We start from the raw sequence: 15,744 nt of genomic DNA on the forward strand, positions 1-15,744 counted from the left end.
AAACAGAACCAAAGACAAAAACCACGTGATTATGTCGATAGATGCAGAGAAGGCCTTCAACAAAATTCAACAGCCCTTTATGCTAAAAACTCTCAATAAACTAGGTATCGATGGAATGTATCTCAAAATAATAAAAGCTATTTATGACAAACCCACAGCCAGTATCATACTGAATGGGCAAAATCTAGATGCATTCCCTTTGAAATCTGGCACTAAACAAGGATGCCCTCTCTCACCACTCCTATTCAATATAGTATTAGAAGTTCTAGCCCGAGCAATCAGGCAAGAAAAAGAAATAAAAGGTATTCAGTTAGGAAAGGAGGAAGTCATATAGTCTCTATTTGCAGACGACATGATTGTATATTTAGAAGACCCCATCATCTTAGCCCAAAATCTGAAACTGACAAGCAACTTCAGCAAAGTCTCAGGATACAAAATCAATGTGCAAAAATCACAAGCATTCCTATACACCAGTAACAGACTTAAAGAGAACCAAATCAAGAACAAACTGCCATTCACAATTGCTACAAAGAGAATAAAATATCTAGGAATACAACTAACAAGGGATATAAAGTACCTCTTCAAGGAGAACTGCAAACCACTGCTCAACGAAATAAGAGAGGACACAAACAGATGGAAGAACATTCCATGCTCATAGTTAGGATCAATCAATATTGGGAAAATGGCCATACTGCCCAAAGTAATTTATAGATTCAAGGCTATCTCCATCAAGCTACCTATGACCCTCTTTCACAGAACTGGAAAAAACCACCTTAAACTTCATATGGAACCAAAAGAGAGCCAGCATAGCCAAGACAATTCTAAGCAAAAAGGACATAGCTGAAGGCATCACGCTACCTGACTTCAAACTATACTACAAGGCTACAGTAATCAAAACAGCATGGTACTGGCACCAAAACAGAGATTTAGACCAATGGAACAGAACAGAGACCTCAGAGGCAACGCCACACATCTGCAACCATCTGATCTTTGACAAACCTGACAAAAATCAGCAATGGGGAGAGGATTCCCTGTTTAATAAATGGTGTTGGGAAAACTGGCTAGCCATGTGCAGAAAGCAGAAACTGGACCCCTTTCTGACACCTTACACTAAAATTAACTCCTGTTGGATTAAAGACTTAAACATAAGGCCTAACACCATAAAAACCCTAGAAGAAAACCTAGGCAAAACCATTCAGGACATAGGCATAGGCAAGGACTTCATGACCGAAACACCAAAAACATTGGCAACAAAAGCCAAAATAAACAAATGGGATCTAATTAAACTCCAGAGCTTCTGCACAGCAAAAGAAACAATCATTAGAGTGAACTGGCAACCAACAGAATGGGAAAAAATTTTTGCAATCTACCCATCTGACAAAGGGCTGATATCCAGAATCTACAAAGAACTAAAACAGATTTACAAGAAAAAAACAAACAAATCCATTCAAAAGTGGGCAAAGGACATGAACAGACACTTTTCAAAAGAAGACATTTATGAGGCCAACAAACATATGAAAAAATGCTCATCATCACTGGTCATTAGAGAAATGCAAATCAAAACCACATTGAGATACCATCTCACACCAGTTAGAATGGCAATCGTTTAAAAATCTGGAGACAACACATGCTGGAGAGGATGTGGAGAAATAGGAACACTTTTACACTGTTGGTGGTAGTGTGAATTAGTTCAACCATTGTGGAAGACAGTGTGGCAATTCCTCAAGGACCTAGAAATAGAAATTCCATTTGACCCAACAATCCCATCACTGGGTATATATCCAAAAAATTATAAATCATTCTATTATAAAGACACATGCACACATATGTCATTGTGGCACTTTTTACAATAATAAAGACTTGGAACCAACCCAAATTCCCATTGATGATAGACTGGGCAAGGAAAATATGGCACATATACACCTTGGAATACTATGCAGCCATAAAAAGCAATGAGTTTGTGTCCTTTGTAGGGACATGGATGAATCTGGAAACCATCATTCTCAGCAAACTGACACAGGAACAGAAAAACAAACACCACATGTTCTCACTCACAGGCAGGTGTTGAACAGTGAGAACACATGGACACAGGGAGGGGAGCATCACACAGTGGGGTCTGTTGAGAGGGAATAGGGAAGGGACAGTGAGGGGTAGGGAGGTTGGGGAGGGATAACAGGGAGAAATCCCAGGTATAGGTGATGGGGGAGATGGAGGCAGCAAACCACATTGCCATGTATGTACCTATGCAATAATCCTGCATGTTTTGCACAGGTACCCTAGAACCTAAAGTGCAATAAAATATATATGTATAAAATTTTTAAATAAATAAATAAATAAATAATAAAAGACTCTTCAGGCTCATATTACCTATTGTTTCTGAAATGGAAGTCTTAAGACTCAAGAGTTTCTGTCATTTAAAATGGTGACTTAGAGCCTACCGTCTGAATAAATTTGAAAAGCCAACCTTTTATGCAATTTTAAAGCCAGAAACAGATCAAAAACTAACTTTTTTATAGGTCATTTTTGTTAACATATTTAGGCCCAATTTTTTTCAAATCTAATTCTTAAGACATACTAAAAAATAAAATGTGTTAGTAGTGTAATTACCAATGCAAAACTCCAGGGAATATTTTCTATTTCAATTTACATAGGCTTTTGTGGCCCTGGATCAGATTTTTATTGTTACATTTTTTTCATTCCACTGAAACCCTTATGATGATCCAGTGGTAGTCAGGAAGATGAATAAGTTAAAAAAAATTTTTTTAAAAGAATTTGGTCCAAAATATCCCCGGTGCCACTGTGGAAACACTCAGCTGTAGGGTTTACATTATATGTCTTTAATTTATTCTGGTGTACTTTTAAATGTTACTTTTATGTGTGATGTAAGAATCTTAGAACAGTATTCTTCAATTTCCTCCCTCCCTCTCATTCTTTCTTCTATTGTTGTTAACTTTTCCATGTGGAAATTCCTTCTAGGGCTTGCTCAGAAAGTTAATGTTTTTCTAAATCCCAAGAAAAACCTACAGAAAAGTCAGAAAAATGAGAGAAAGCATTATTCTTCTTCTATGAGAATTAAACCTTAGCAGTCAACAGAGATCTTAGTGGTTCACAGAATCTACTGATATCAAGTTGAAACCAAGAGCAGGAAATGCTGATTTGTGGAGTCAAAAGTTAAGGCTGACATTGCCAGGAAATAGAATTGATCATTATCTAATCAGTTAGTCTTGCTTATAACTGTTACCATATGTTTTGTGGCCCAGTGTACCATTAATGATGAGTCATTCTTGAAAATAAAATAAGTATTAATATATTAAGTCCATGGTATACTTTAAACAAATTCTGTAAGTGGTGTTTCAGGAAATAAATCTTGGAAGCATGTCATTCTCAAGAACAATTTTCCTTTTGTGGTATATACATTCCTTTGCTAGGTTCTGTAGATTCTCCATTACAGATAATCATTTGGACCCTAGTGTCTGAACCTCTTTTATTGTACCACCTGGTGTGGCAGTTTCTGCTGCCTCTACTCCTGAGCAAGCCATATAGGATATCTAATCTGTCAATTTTAGGGAAGGGATATATATTTTGTTAACATACTATATTATGTTTAAATGGGTCTTTTAATAGAAGTGGTAGAATTGAGGGTTATCTATACTTCAGATTATAATCTTTTCTGAGGATGATTCCTAATTTTCTTTGCTTAAGATAGGGTTCTGTAATCAAATACTAGCCTGTTTCTCCCAGCTGTTATCTAAATCCTGAGGAATGGAAAATGACCCTAATAATTGACTATATGTGTGACTGTATGTATATTTTTGTGTCTACAGATATGTAGAGATATATAATATAGACAAGATATTTTGTTTCGAAAATGCACATTCTTCCCTCCATAACACAATTAACAAGAACTTGAGCTCTGGAACCTGACAGACAAGAGTTGGTGTGTATAATTCCAACTCTGTTATTTTCCTACTTCAGCAAGATTTAACTTTCTAAACCTCACTTTCCCCATTTTAAAAATTTTAACAGCAACAAAATAAACTATAAAAACTTCTTGGGAGCTTGAGAATGAAATAAGAAGATGCATGTATTGCTTAAGACTTTATACTGGTTATATTAGCAGCATTTAAAAAATGTTAGTCCGGCCGGGCGCGGTGGCTCACGCCTGTAATCCCAGCACTTTGGGAGGCCAAGGCGGGTGGATCACAAGGTCAAGAGATCGAGACCATCCTGGTCAACGTGGTGAAACCCCGTCTCCACTAAAACTACAAAAAATTAGCTGGGCATGGTGGCGCGTGCCTGTAATCCCACCTACTCAGGAGGCTGAGGCAGGAGAATTGCCTGAACCCGGGAGGCAGAGGTTGTGGTGAGCCGAGATCGCGCCATTGCACTCCAGCCTGGGTAACGAGCGAAACTCCGTCTCAAAAAAAAAAAAAAAAAAAGTTAGTCCCTGTTATTTTATACCAGGGGTGATAATAATGTTCATAAATCTTGGATAAGTAATCCTGAATTTGTTCCTAAGATCATTTTTAGCCTAATTTATCATCACAGTGTAGTACCTCTGAATATTATCAGTACTTCTCTTGCTTTCTAACTGTGGTCAGTGGTAATATGTATATGTATCTTCTTGAAAATATTATTGATGTTTATCTTTACCTGTGTACATTATTTGTTTTACTTTAGGTCAGAGATGCGTGAAAGTGGAAGACATTGCAGAGAACTTGAAGAACATTTCTGCTTTTTAGCACTTCCTCAGAGTGATGTGGCAGAGATATATCAGAATGGAATAAGTACCAGAGCATCTACATTGAAGATCCTAGGAAATCCCCTTCTTGGAATTTACATGTTTAGACATGTTGATATTGCCTTGAATTATTCTCACAGTCGAAGCATTACTGTAGAAAGTATTTTAATTTTTAAGGTAGGTAGCATAAAATAAAGTATATGGACAGTTTGCTTTAAATTGACCTGAACATATTATCCTTTCAATATAAATTGATAGTGTTTTAAAATTACAGTATATTAAATAAGTAATAATTATATCTATTATTTTTGTTATCATTATTCAAAATTTTCCTCTTTCCTCTTTACCTGGGTGTACAGCACAAAGCAGAAGCAAAAAAAAAAAAAAAAAAAAAAAGGAGCCCTTCATCTTTTTCTTCTCAATATATATAGTTTTCTGTTCTAATTGACCTGCCTCTCTTTTACTCTTTTGTTTCTATCATAAATAAGTACTGTAGTGTTTTACATACCCTCCTCTAAAGCATTATGTTATAATAATTTTGGTTTAAGCTAGTTATTTTTAAACTCCTGCAGTTTATTTTAGTTAATGGTATTGTATCAGTATTAAATTCTTTTGTAATTTTCCTGTGGTTACATAAGATGTTAACGTTAAGAAAAGCTGAGCACAGGGTATATAGGACCTCCCAACTATTGTGTGTGTGTGTGTCAAAGCCTTGTTTGTAGTAGAGAAAAATAGCCACCGTGTAAATGTCCAGCAATAATATATTATGAATTTATTATATATTCTGTCTCTGGAATAAGAAGTATCCGTTGCAGTTCGGCTTATGGAGAATTTTTTAAGATTCAGGAAAATGTTTACGCAATCATGTTTAACTTTTTAAATTAAAAAAAAATGAGATATCATCAAAATGATATAAAATGCACTTGTTATTAGTGATGATCTCTGGATCATGACAATATAATTTTCTGTACTTTCTAGTTTTCCAAATTAGCATTTTCCAAATATCCTGTAACAAGTGTTTCTTTCATTCCCTTCCTTTCCCTTTCCCTTCTTTCCCGTTCCCCTTACCCACTCTCTCCCTTTTTCTTCCTTCTTCCTTTTTCTCTTTCTCCCTTCTCCCTTCTATTTCCTTTCCTTTTTTTGAGACAGAGTCTTAACTCTGTCACCCAGGCTGAGTCCAGTGGTACAAGCTCAGAGTGCAACATTTGTAGCTGTTGTAAATGAGATTGCTTTCCTGATTTCCTTTTCAGATTGATCAATATTATCATATGGAAATACTACTGATGTGTTTGTTGATTTTGTATCCTGAAACTTTACTGAATTTATCAGTTATAAGGTTTTTTTTTATACTTCTATATCAAATTTGTTGAGATTTTTTGTGAAGGGATGTTCAATTTTATTGCTTTTTCCGCATCTAATGAAATGATAATATGGTTTTTGTCCTTGATTCTGTTGATGCTATTTATTACATTTATTGATTTGCACGAGTTGAACCATCCTTCCATCACTGCTATGAATCCGACTTGGTCATGTTGAATGATATTCTTAATATGTTGTTGAATTCAATTTGCTAATATTTTGTTGAGGATTTTTACATTTCTGCTCATCAGGGATATTGGCTCATAGCTTCTTTTTTTATCTTTGGTTTTGGCATCAAGGTAATAATGGCCTTGTGGAATGAGTCTGGAAGTATCTCCTCCCCTTCGATTTTTTTGGAATAGTTTGATTAGAATTGGCATTAGTTATTCCTTAAATGTTGGTTAGAATTTATTGGTGAAGCCATCAGGACCTGGGCTTTTCTTTGTCGGAAGACTTTATTACTGTTTTGATCTTGTCACTCATTATTTATCTATTCAAGTTTTCTGTTTCTTCATGGTTCAATCTCAAATAGGTTGGAAGTCCAGGAATGTATTTTGGGTTTTTCAATTTATTGGTATTTAATTATCACACTAGTCTCTAATGATCCTTTGTATTTGTGTGGTTTCAGTTGTGTTTCCTTTTTGTTTCTGATTTTATTTATTTGGGTTGCCTGTTCTTATTTTCTTAGTCTAACTGTATATTTTGTTTACCTTTTTTAAAAAATTTTTTGTTTCAATAATCTTTTTGTACTTTTTTAGTTTTAATTTTATTTCTTCTCTGATATTGTAGTGATTCTGGGTTTGGTTTGCTGTCACTCTTCTAGTTCCTTTTGGTGCTAATAGAATTTTGTTCTTTACGATGTTGTTATTGATATTGATAGGTAAGGACTTATTACTGCCATTTTGTTACTTGTTTTCTAGTTGTTTTGTAACTATTTCTTCCTGTCTTCCTTTGTGGTTGATTTTCTCTGGTAATATGTTTTAATTCATTGCTTTTTATTTTTAGTATTTTGGCTTTTTGCTTATGGTAAGGCTTACAAAACACATTTTGCATTTATAACAAGTTATTTAAAACTGATACAACTTAACTTTAATTGCAAAGGAAAAAAACCTGTAACACTAATTTCCTTTTCTTCTCACATTTTGAATTTTTGATAATCAAAATTTGCATTATGTATATCGCTTGTCTCTTAAAAATTGTGGTTATTATTTTTAAGCTTTTTCATTTCGTCTTCTTAAAAAAGATACAAGTGGTTTATACACCATGGTTACAATATTAGTATAACAATCATATTAGCATCATTTTCTTTTGGCTAGAACTCCCTTAGTGTCTCTAGCAGGACAGGTCTGGTAGCAATAAATTCCTTCACCTTTTTTTTTGGTCTGGGAAAGTTTTTCTCCTTCATTTTTTTTTCCTTAAGTTGTTTATTGTAAGATAATTTACAAATATTTTGCTGTCTTCAGTAATTCAAACAATGGAGGAACAGTTTCTTCTGACAAAGACAGCAGTAAGCTAAAAAAACAAAATCAGCTGGCTGAATTTTCCTTCTTTACTTCTTGTCTGAGGATGGAACTTGATTTTCATTAATCCAGAGCTGCAACACCAGAAATAATTTCAATCAACTCTTGTGTGATGACAGCTTGGCGCAGGTACTGTTGAATGTCATTGTCAATTTGTCAATCATCTCAGAAGCATTCTTGCTGGTGTTGTCCCTGGCTGTCATCCTGGCACTCTGCTCACTAGTGGTGGACTCCTTCAGAGAGTAGTAGATGATGTTGGACAGATTGTGTTCTTGGTAATTTTGCAGCACATCAGCATCAATATTATTGTAGATACTCATGCTCTCAGCACTTGCCTGGTATTAAACGAAAAGATGGGCTTTTCTTCTGTCTTATAGGAGATGACAGACCTGAATTGATTAAAGATGATGGAGGCTTCATCAAATTCATATCCAGAATTTAGTAATTCAAGGGCAATGGCTGATGCCATCTCCAAAAGTAGGGGCCTTCCTTCCCACTTCTTTGAATGCCTCTAGAAACTGGTCAGAATGAGTCCTATAAAGTATGGCTCTGATTTTGTCACCAATTCCAACAAGCATAACTTCCTTCCCAGCTGCTATTAGTGTAGCAACCTCGCTTTACATCTGTTTAGCAATGAAGGAATGAATAGTACCACACAGTCCTCGATCTGAGGACACACCAGTAAGGAGGTGTTTCTTCTTGTCTTCAGGCACCTTCATATCAGCTTTTTCATACAGAGCCAAAGATCCCAATCCATATATTGGAGCTGATTTCAGCTCTGTCTCAGCTCGGGCATATTTTGCTGCTGCTACCATGTTCATAGACTTGGTAATTTTCTGGATGTTTTTGATGGACTTTAGTCGCCTGGTAATATCTTTCAAAGTTGCCATATTTCGAACTTGAATCCATCGTGGCTGCAAGGTCCACGCCAAAAGCCCAGTAACACCCAAGCGAGAGAACATGGTAGCGCAGCTCTGCTGAAGGTCAGCCATTCAGCTTCTCCTTCATTTCTGAAGGATAGTTTGCTGGCTACAGTAAAAACTTTCTTCTTTTTTTTTTTTTGCCTGTGGACATAGCCTCAAACTTCCCAGCTCCAGCGATCCTCTATTTTTTGGATGTTAATATATACATCTTTCATCAGATTTGGGATGTTTTCAGCCTTCATTTCTTCAAATATTCTCTCTGCTCTCTCTCTCTCCTCAGACTCCCAAAGCATGTACATTCGTCTGCTTGATATTGTCCCACATGTCCCTTAGGCTCTGTTCACTTTTTTTTTTAGTTTTTCTCTTTCTGTTGCTGAGACTCAATAATTTTGATTTTCCAGTCTTGGAAATCGCTTATTCTTTCTTTTGCCTGTTGAAATCTGCCTTTCAACCCCTCTAGTGAGATTTTCATTTCAGCCTCTGTACTTTTCAGCTACAGGATTTCTTTTTGGTTTTTTAAAGTTTTCTCTTTATTGATATTTCCATTTCGTTCATGCATTGTTTTTTACTATCTCTACATACTTAGTTCTTTGAGCATCTTTAAGACAGTTGTTTTAAAGTTTTCGTCTAGTAGATCAGCCATCAGGTCTTTTTCAGGGAAAATTTCTGTTTATTTTTTTCCCTTTGAATTGGCTATAATTTTCTGTTTCTTTACATGCCTGGTGATATTTTTCTATTCATGTTTGTTTCTGTTCCAAGATCCAATTCAGAATGCAACTTTATATTCAGTATTTTTTGACTGTCGAATGAATGTACTAATCTATTTAAAATAACAGGAATAAAATACTGTCACTTATGTTCATGGTTTTAGTTTTTAAATCATTTGTTGTTTATAGGCAGAAGTTTTAGAATTGATGTTATGGAGTTTATATGTTTTGGTTCGTATTTTTTGGCACATATTCTTAGAAAACACTTGTCACTTTGAGATTGAGTAAATATTGGCCTATGTTTCTTTCTACAGTATTTTCGTTATGTTTTTAATACTTAAATCTTTAACACGTTAGGAAAAGAATTTAATTTTTTCTGTTGTCCCAAATCATTAATTGAATCATCAATTCTTATTTAAATGGTATTGTTAATGTACTATATTTTTAGCATTTTTAATATATGTGTGAGCTTACTTCAGGCTTTTTCTTTCATTCTGTTTTTTGTTCATTTTGATCTTTTCTCTGCTTTTTCTTGTAGTACCATCCTTTTAAAAAATGTTTTTATATCTGGAGTTGCAAGTCACTTGTTCTGTTCCATCATTCTCAATTGCTAATCCAGACTTTTTTTTTAAATTTCTGAGCTATTCTTGTTTGTTTTGTCTTCCAAGTACATTTGTTAAATTAAAACCCATTTTTAAAAGTAGATTCTCAGTGGGCACAGTGGCTCATGCCTGTAAACCCATCATTTTTGGAGGCCGAGGCAGGCAGATTACCTGAGGTCAGGAGTTTGAGGCCAGCCTGGCCAACATGGCAAAACCCCATCTCTACTAAAAATACAAAAATTAGCTGGGCATGGGGGCGCATGCCTGTAATCCCAGCCACCCGGGGGGCTGAGGCAGGAGAATTGCTGGAACCTGGGAGGTGAAGGCTACAATGAGCAAAGATCATGCCACTGCACTCCAGCCTGGGCAACAGAATGAGACTCCATCTCGAAAAAAAAAAAAAAAAAAAAAAGTAGATTCTGTGAAATATTTATTGGAATTACTCTAATCTTATAGTTTAATTTGGGGAAGAATTGACATAATTACCATGTTAAATCATCCCATTCATCTAGAAAATGGATTATCTTTCCATTCAGGTTTCTTCTACTTAAAAAATCGGGCCTAGCACAGTGGTTTATGCCTGTAATCTCATTGCTTTTGGAGGCCAAGGCGGGAGAATCACTTGACCCAGGAGTTCAAGACCAGCCTGGGCAACATGGTGGAATCCAGTCCCTACAAAAATTGCTGGGCATGTTGGTGCACACCTGTAGTCCCAGCTACTCAATGGGGATGAGGTGGGAGGATCACTTGCGTCTGAGAGGCTGAGGCTGCAACTCCAGCCTGAGTGACAGAGTAAGACCCTGTCTCAGAAAAACAAAACAATATTACCCTTTTATCTTTGAAGTGTGACAATTTAGAAGTGTTTTGGTATATTCTTACTTACTTTTTTTGGGGGGGGGCTCCTTTTTTTAGGTTCTCTTTGGAAAAGTGAAGAAAATCCAACCTTCTATGGATAAAAATAAAGTTTCTTTGGATCCTTCTCCTAACTTTGATTGCCATATGTCACGAAATGCACCTTCTTTGAAAGATACCATTGAACTACAAGCCTACAGTTCAGCAGTATGTTAATGTTAACGGTTCATTTGATTTCTTGAAAAGTGCATGTTTCACATTGTGTAAGACTTAAATTCCCAAAATATTAAATGAAAATCTCTTAATTCGTTCAATATAATATGTTAAGCAAACAGTGAAAGCTATTTTAATATTTATTGTATGAGAATATTAGTGAAGAAGTTTGAAAATTTACATTTAACTGTTCAAAGTACAGTGGCTACTTTTATTTAGATATTACATAGATTAATTACTAACTTTCAAAAATATACTTACTTCTCTTTCAAACAAGGCTGCATAGCAGGGCGACCATAGTTAATAATAGTGCATATTTCCGAATCACTGAGAGTAAATTTCCAGTGTCTCACCATAAAAAGTGATGGGTGAGATGATGGACATGTTAATTACCTTGATTTAATTACTCCTCATTGTAAACGTGTCAAAATACCACATTGTGCCCCATAAATATATGTAGTTAAGATTTATCAATAATAAATAAAGTTAATTTTAGAAAACAAGGCTATTTTGAAACAATATTTTGATCTTTTGTACTTTGCAGAATTGGGAAAAAAGAAAAGGCTTACATATTAGTCATTAAATGAAACAGTAATCTGTCATATTTTACGTAGATATTTTGTAGACCTTTAATTTTATACAGAATATGCTGAAGGAATTAAGCAGACATGAAAAGAAAAGAAAGAAAAAAATGTTATACGAATATTAAATTATATATGGATTATGTATAATCTTACTATGATTAAATGAAAATAAATCTTCTCTATGAAAGTGTATCCATGCTCCCACATGTAAAACATATTACCAATTGTTATTTTCCTAATTTTTCCTACCAAATAAAATACAATAGTTGAGACTGTATGCAAAACATTTAACTTTTAATGAAAAAATATTTTTTATTTAAAAACAAATTGTGTCTTTTTCTGCAGACATTGGTAGCCTATCAAGGAAAAAAAAATGGGGGAAAAAAGGAATTCTGTACATCTTCAGAAATATTAGGGTTAAACAAGGCAGCTGGAGAAGTTTATATGGAAGTAGATAAATAATATGCAATTATATTGACTTTTTAAAAATATGAGCTTTTTCAAGTCCAGTTGCCAAAATTAATCAGCATGAACCTGTTCTTTTTCTAATTATCTTTCAGGTGTACTTCTATGAATACAGTGTCCTTTCAAAGCCTGTAGATAAACCTAGGCAATGTCTTCCATATGCAGTAGTAACAGTAAAATTTATTGGTTCAAAAGTAGATAATGGACACCTTACGACATCTTTGAGATTCCTTTCAACAGGATTTCCTAAGAGAGCTGGTAAGATACATTTATGATTGTACTTCATTAGCATTTGTGCTGGTCTTAAAATTTCTCAATATTATTTTCTGGCTGGGCACAATGATTCACGCCTGTAATCCCAACACTTTGAGAAATGGAAGAGGGCAGATTACTTGAAGCCAGCCCGGACAACATGGTGAAACCCCATCTCTAGTAAAATACAAAAATAAGCCAGGTGTGGTGGCATATGCCTGTAATCTGAGCTATGCAGGTAGCTGAGGCAGGAGAATCACTTGAACCCAGGAGGTGGAGGTTGCAGTGAGCCAAGATTGTACCACTGCGCTCCAGCCTAGGTGACAGAGGGAGACCTTGTCTCAAAAAAAAAAGTAGTGAATTTCTAAGTAAAATAATTGCGTTTTACCTGTTTTACATTTTATAGATCTAGAATCATACTGCAGGTACTTTGCCTCAGTATTAGGTTTGTGTGATTCTTCCCTATTGATATGTGTGACTGTAGTTTATTCGTTTTCATGAATGAATGGAGAGAGTATTCCATTGTGCAAATACACTCTACACTATCCTACTGAGGATATTTGGGCACTTTCCAATCTTCTTATTCCAAACATTGCTATTTTAAACATTCTTAAAAGTGTCTCGTTGCATATGTGCAAGAATTTTTCCATAGAATATATATTTATGACAGGAATGTTCAACTTAAAGACAACATCAAATGGTTTTCCAAAGTGGTTTGCATCAGAGGACATAATCACTCTATATTCTTGCCAGCACATGTTATGCTTTTTTTTTTTGTTTCTGCCAGCCCACTGTTTGATGTTATTTCATTGTGGTTTTGATTTGCTTTTCCCTAATTAATGAAGTTGAGGATTTTTGTGTTCTCACCAAACTTAGTGCTGTCAAACTTTTTCAATGTTTTTGCTGTACTAGTAGGTGCAGCATTTCGTTGCTTTTATATTTTGCTTTTCCTCAAATGCTAAATAAGTTAGGCCCTTTTTTGATAGGTATATTGGCCGTTAGTTTTCCACTTTTCTGAAATTCCTGGTCAAATCTTTTATCTACTTTTTCTACTTGAGCTGTTTTTATTTCACTGTTGATTTATAGGAATTCTTTTACATATTGGATATTGGGTGAGTTGTATGTGTTGTGAGTGTTTTCTCTGAGTTTGTGTCTTCGTATTCTCATTTTTGTCTGTTTTTTGATGAACACAGAGGTTGTTAATATCAAATAGATCTTTTTATGAAAAGTGCTACTACGTGTGTCTTTCATAAGAATGCTTTTCCTAAGACATGAAGATATTTTTCTATGTTTTTTTTAAACTTTATGGATATGTTTTCCCATTTTTGGTTTATCTACCCGGAAATGACTTTGGTGTGTGAGAGGATTCTTTTAAAGTCCCAATTTATTTTAGTTTACATATGCTTACCCAGTTGCCTTAGGTCAATTTATTGGGGAATCCATTTTCCCCTTATCTATACTGCAACTCCATGTCTGTAATATATCAGTTGGCTGCAGGTGCTGCAGAGATCTCCTGGTGAGTTCTCTTCATCTCTTTGCCTATCCTTTTGCCATGAGCATCTTGCCTTGATTATTGTAACTTCATTAAAAAATACTAATACCTGACTTTGTGTGAGAGAGAAAAAAATGCTAATACCTATATAACTGATCTTCATCTTTAAAAAAATTTTTTTTGTTTTTGTTCCTTTACTGTTCATAGAAATTTTAGAATCAGCTTATCAAGGTCTGCCAACAAATCTATTAGAAGTTTGATTGACATTGATTATATACTAATTTGTGGAAAATTGTCTTCTTTATTGAATTTTCTAATCTGTTAACAATTTATCCCCATTTCAGTTATCTCTAATGTATTTCAGTTTTATAATTTTCTCTGTAACATCTTACATGTCTTTTATTTATTTATTTGAGATGGCGTTTCACTCTTGTTGCCCAGGCTGGAGTGCAATGGTGCGATTCTCAGCTCACTGCAACCTCCGCCTCCCAGGTTCAAGCAATTCTCCTACCTCAGCCTCCCCAGTAGCTGGGATTACAGGCATGTGCCACCACGCTGAGATAATTTTTTGTATTTTTAGTAGAGACAGGGTTTCACTACATTGGCCAGGCTGGTCTCAAACTCCTGACCTCAGGTAATCCACCCGTCTTGGCCTCCCAAAGTGCTGGGATTATAAATGTGAGCGACCACACCCAGCCTTGTTTTATTTTTAAACATTTTACATTTTATGCTATTTTAAATGGTAGCTGTTTTATTTTCTATTGTTGATGTATGTCAATTCAGTTGATTTGAAAGTGTAAGATTCAGTTGTTTTTAGTATATTCACAAATATGTGCAATCATCACCACAGTTTTGAAACTCAAGGTATTTTGTTTTGTTTTTGAGACAGGGTCTCACTCTGTCACCCCGACTGGAGTGCAGTGGCATGACATGGCTTACTGCAATCTCCACCTCCCAAGCTTAAGCACTCTCCTGACTCCACCTCCAGTTGCTAGGACTACAATGCACCACCACACCTGGTTAATTTTGTATTTTTTTGTAGAGATGAGGCTTCACCATGTTGCCCAGGCTGGTCTTGAACTCCTAAACTCAAGCAGTCCACCTGCCTCACCCTCCAAAAGTGCTGGGATTACAGGCATGAGCCACCTCACCCAGCCGAAGCTCACGTTTTAAATTAACTCTGTGCCAGGCACCGTGGCTCACGCCTGTAATCCCAGCACTTTGGGAGGCCAAGGCAGGTGGATCACCTGAGGTCAGGAGTTTGAGACCAGCCTGGCCAACATGGTAAAACCCCGTCTCTACTAAAAATACAAAAATTAACTGGGCGTGGTGGCAGGCACCTTATAATCCCAGCTACTTGGGAGGCCAAGGCAGGAGAATCGCTTGAACCCAGGGGTTGGAGGATGCCGTGAGCCGAGATGGCACCCCTTCACTCCAGCCTGGGTGAAACTGTGAAAGAGAGAGACAGAGAGAGAGAGAGAGAGAGAGAGAGAGAGAGAGAGAGAAAAAGGGGGGGGAGGGAAGGAGGGAGGAAGGAAGGAAGAAGGAAGGAAGGGAGGGAGGGAGGGACTCTGTGCCTTTTAGAAACTATTATATCCCTTTTCCCTCACATTCCCTTATGACCCTCAGCTCTAAGCAACTACTAATGTACTTATTTGCCTAATCTGGGTATTTCATTTAGGTAGAATCATATAATTCTTAGACTTTTTTGTGCCTGTTTTATTTCACTTAACAATGTTTTCACGGTAAATCCATGTTGTAGCATGTATCAGTACTTTATTTCTTTTTTGGAATACTATTTCATTATATAAATACACCATATTGTATTTATCAGTTGATCGACATTTGGGTTGTTTCCAACTTTTGACAATTATAAATAATTCTGCTATGCATGTTTGCATACAAGTTTTCACATGGATATGTGTTTTCATTACTCTTGAATACAATATATCTAGGAGTGGAATTGCTGATGACTCTGTGCTAACTGATTGAGAAACTGCCAGACTATTTTCTAAAGTGGCCACTCCATTTACA

The 15,744-nt window shown here is 35.7% G+C and overlaps 1 protein-coding gene and 1 pseudogene across 2 annotated transcripts in view; one reads left to right on the top strand and one right to left on the bottom strand.

The window, feature by feature from the left end:
• Positions 1-15,744, top strand: part of TEX15 (testis expressed 15, meiosis and synapsis associated) — a 66,298-nt gene that overhangs the window by 26,021 nt on the left and 24,533 nt on the right. Inside the window, exons 3-5 of the mRNA XM_032288286.1 lie at positions 4,681-4,918; positions 10,765-10,911; positions 12,062-12,224. Of these exons, the coding sequence (XP_032144177.1) occupies positions 4,681-4,918; positions 10,765-10,911; positions 12,062-12,224 (548 nt within the window). The remainder of the gene's footprint in view (positions 1-4,680; positions 4,919-10,764; positions 10,912-12,061; positions 12,225-15,744) is intronic.
• On the bottom strand, positions 7,516-8,582 carry LOC116558366 (annotated as a pseudogene). The gene has a single exon (XR_004271971.1). The product of XR_004271971.1 is annotated as an ATP synthase subunit gamma, mitochondrial pseudogene (transcript).

Source organism: Sapajus apella, unplaced genomic scaffold, assembly GCF_009761245.1.
Source record: "Sapajus apella isolate SASKATOON/1434 unplaced genomic scaffold, GSC_monkey_1.0 scaffold21, whole genome shotgun sequence".
NCBI classification, from domain to species: domain Eukaryota; kingdom Metazoa; phylum Chordata; class Mammalia; order Primates; family Cebidae; genus Sapajus; species Sapajus apella.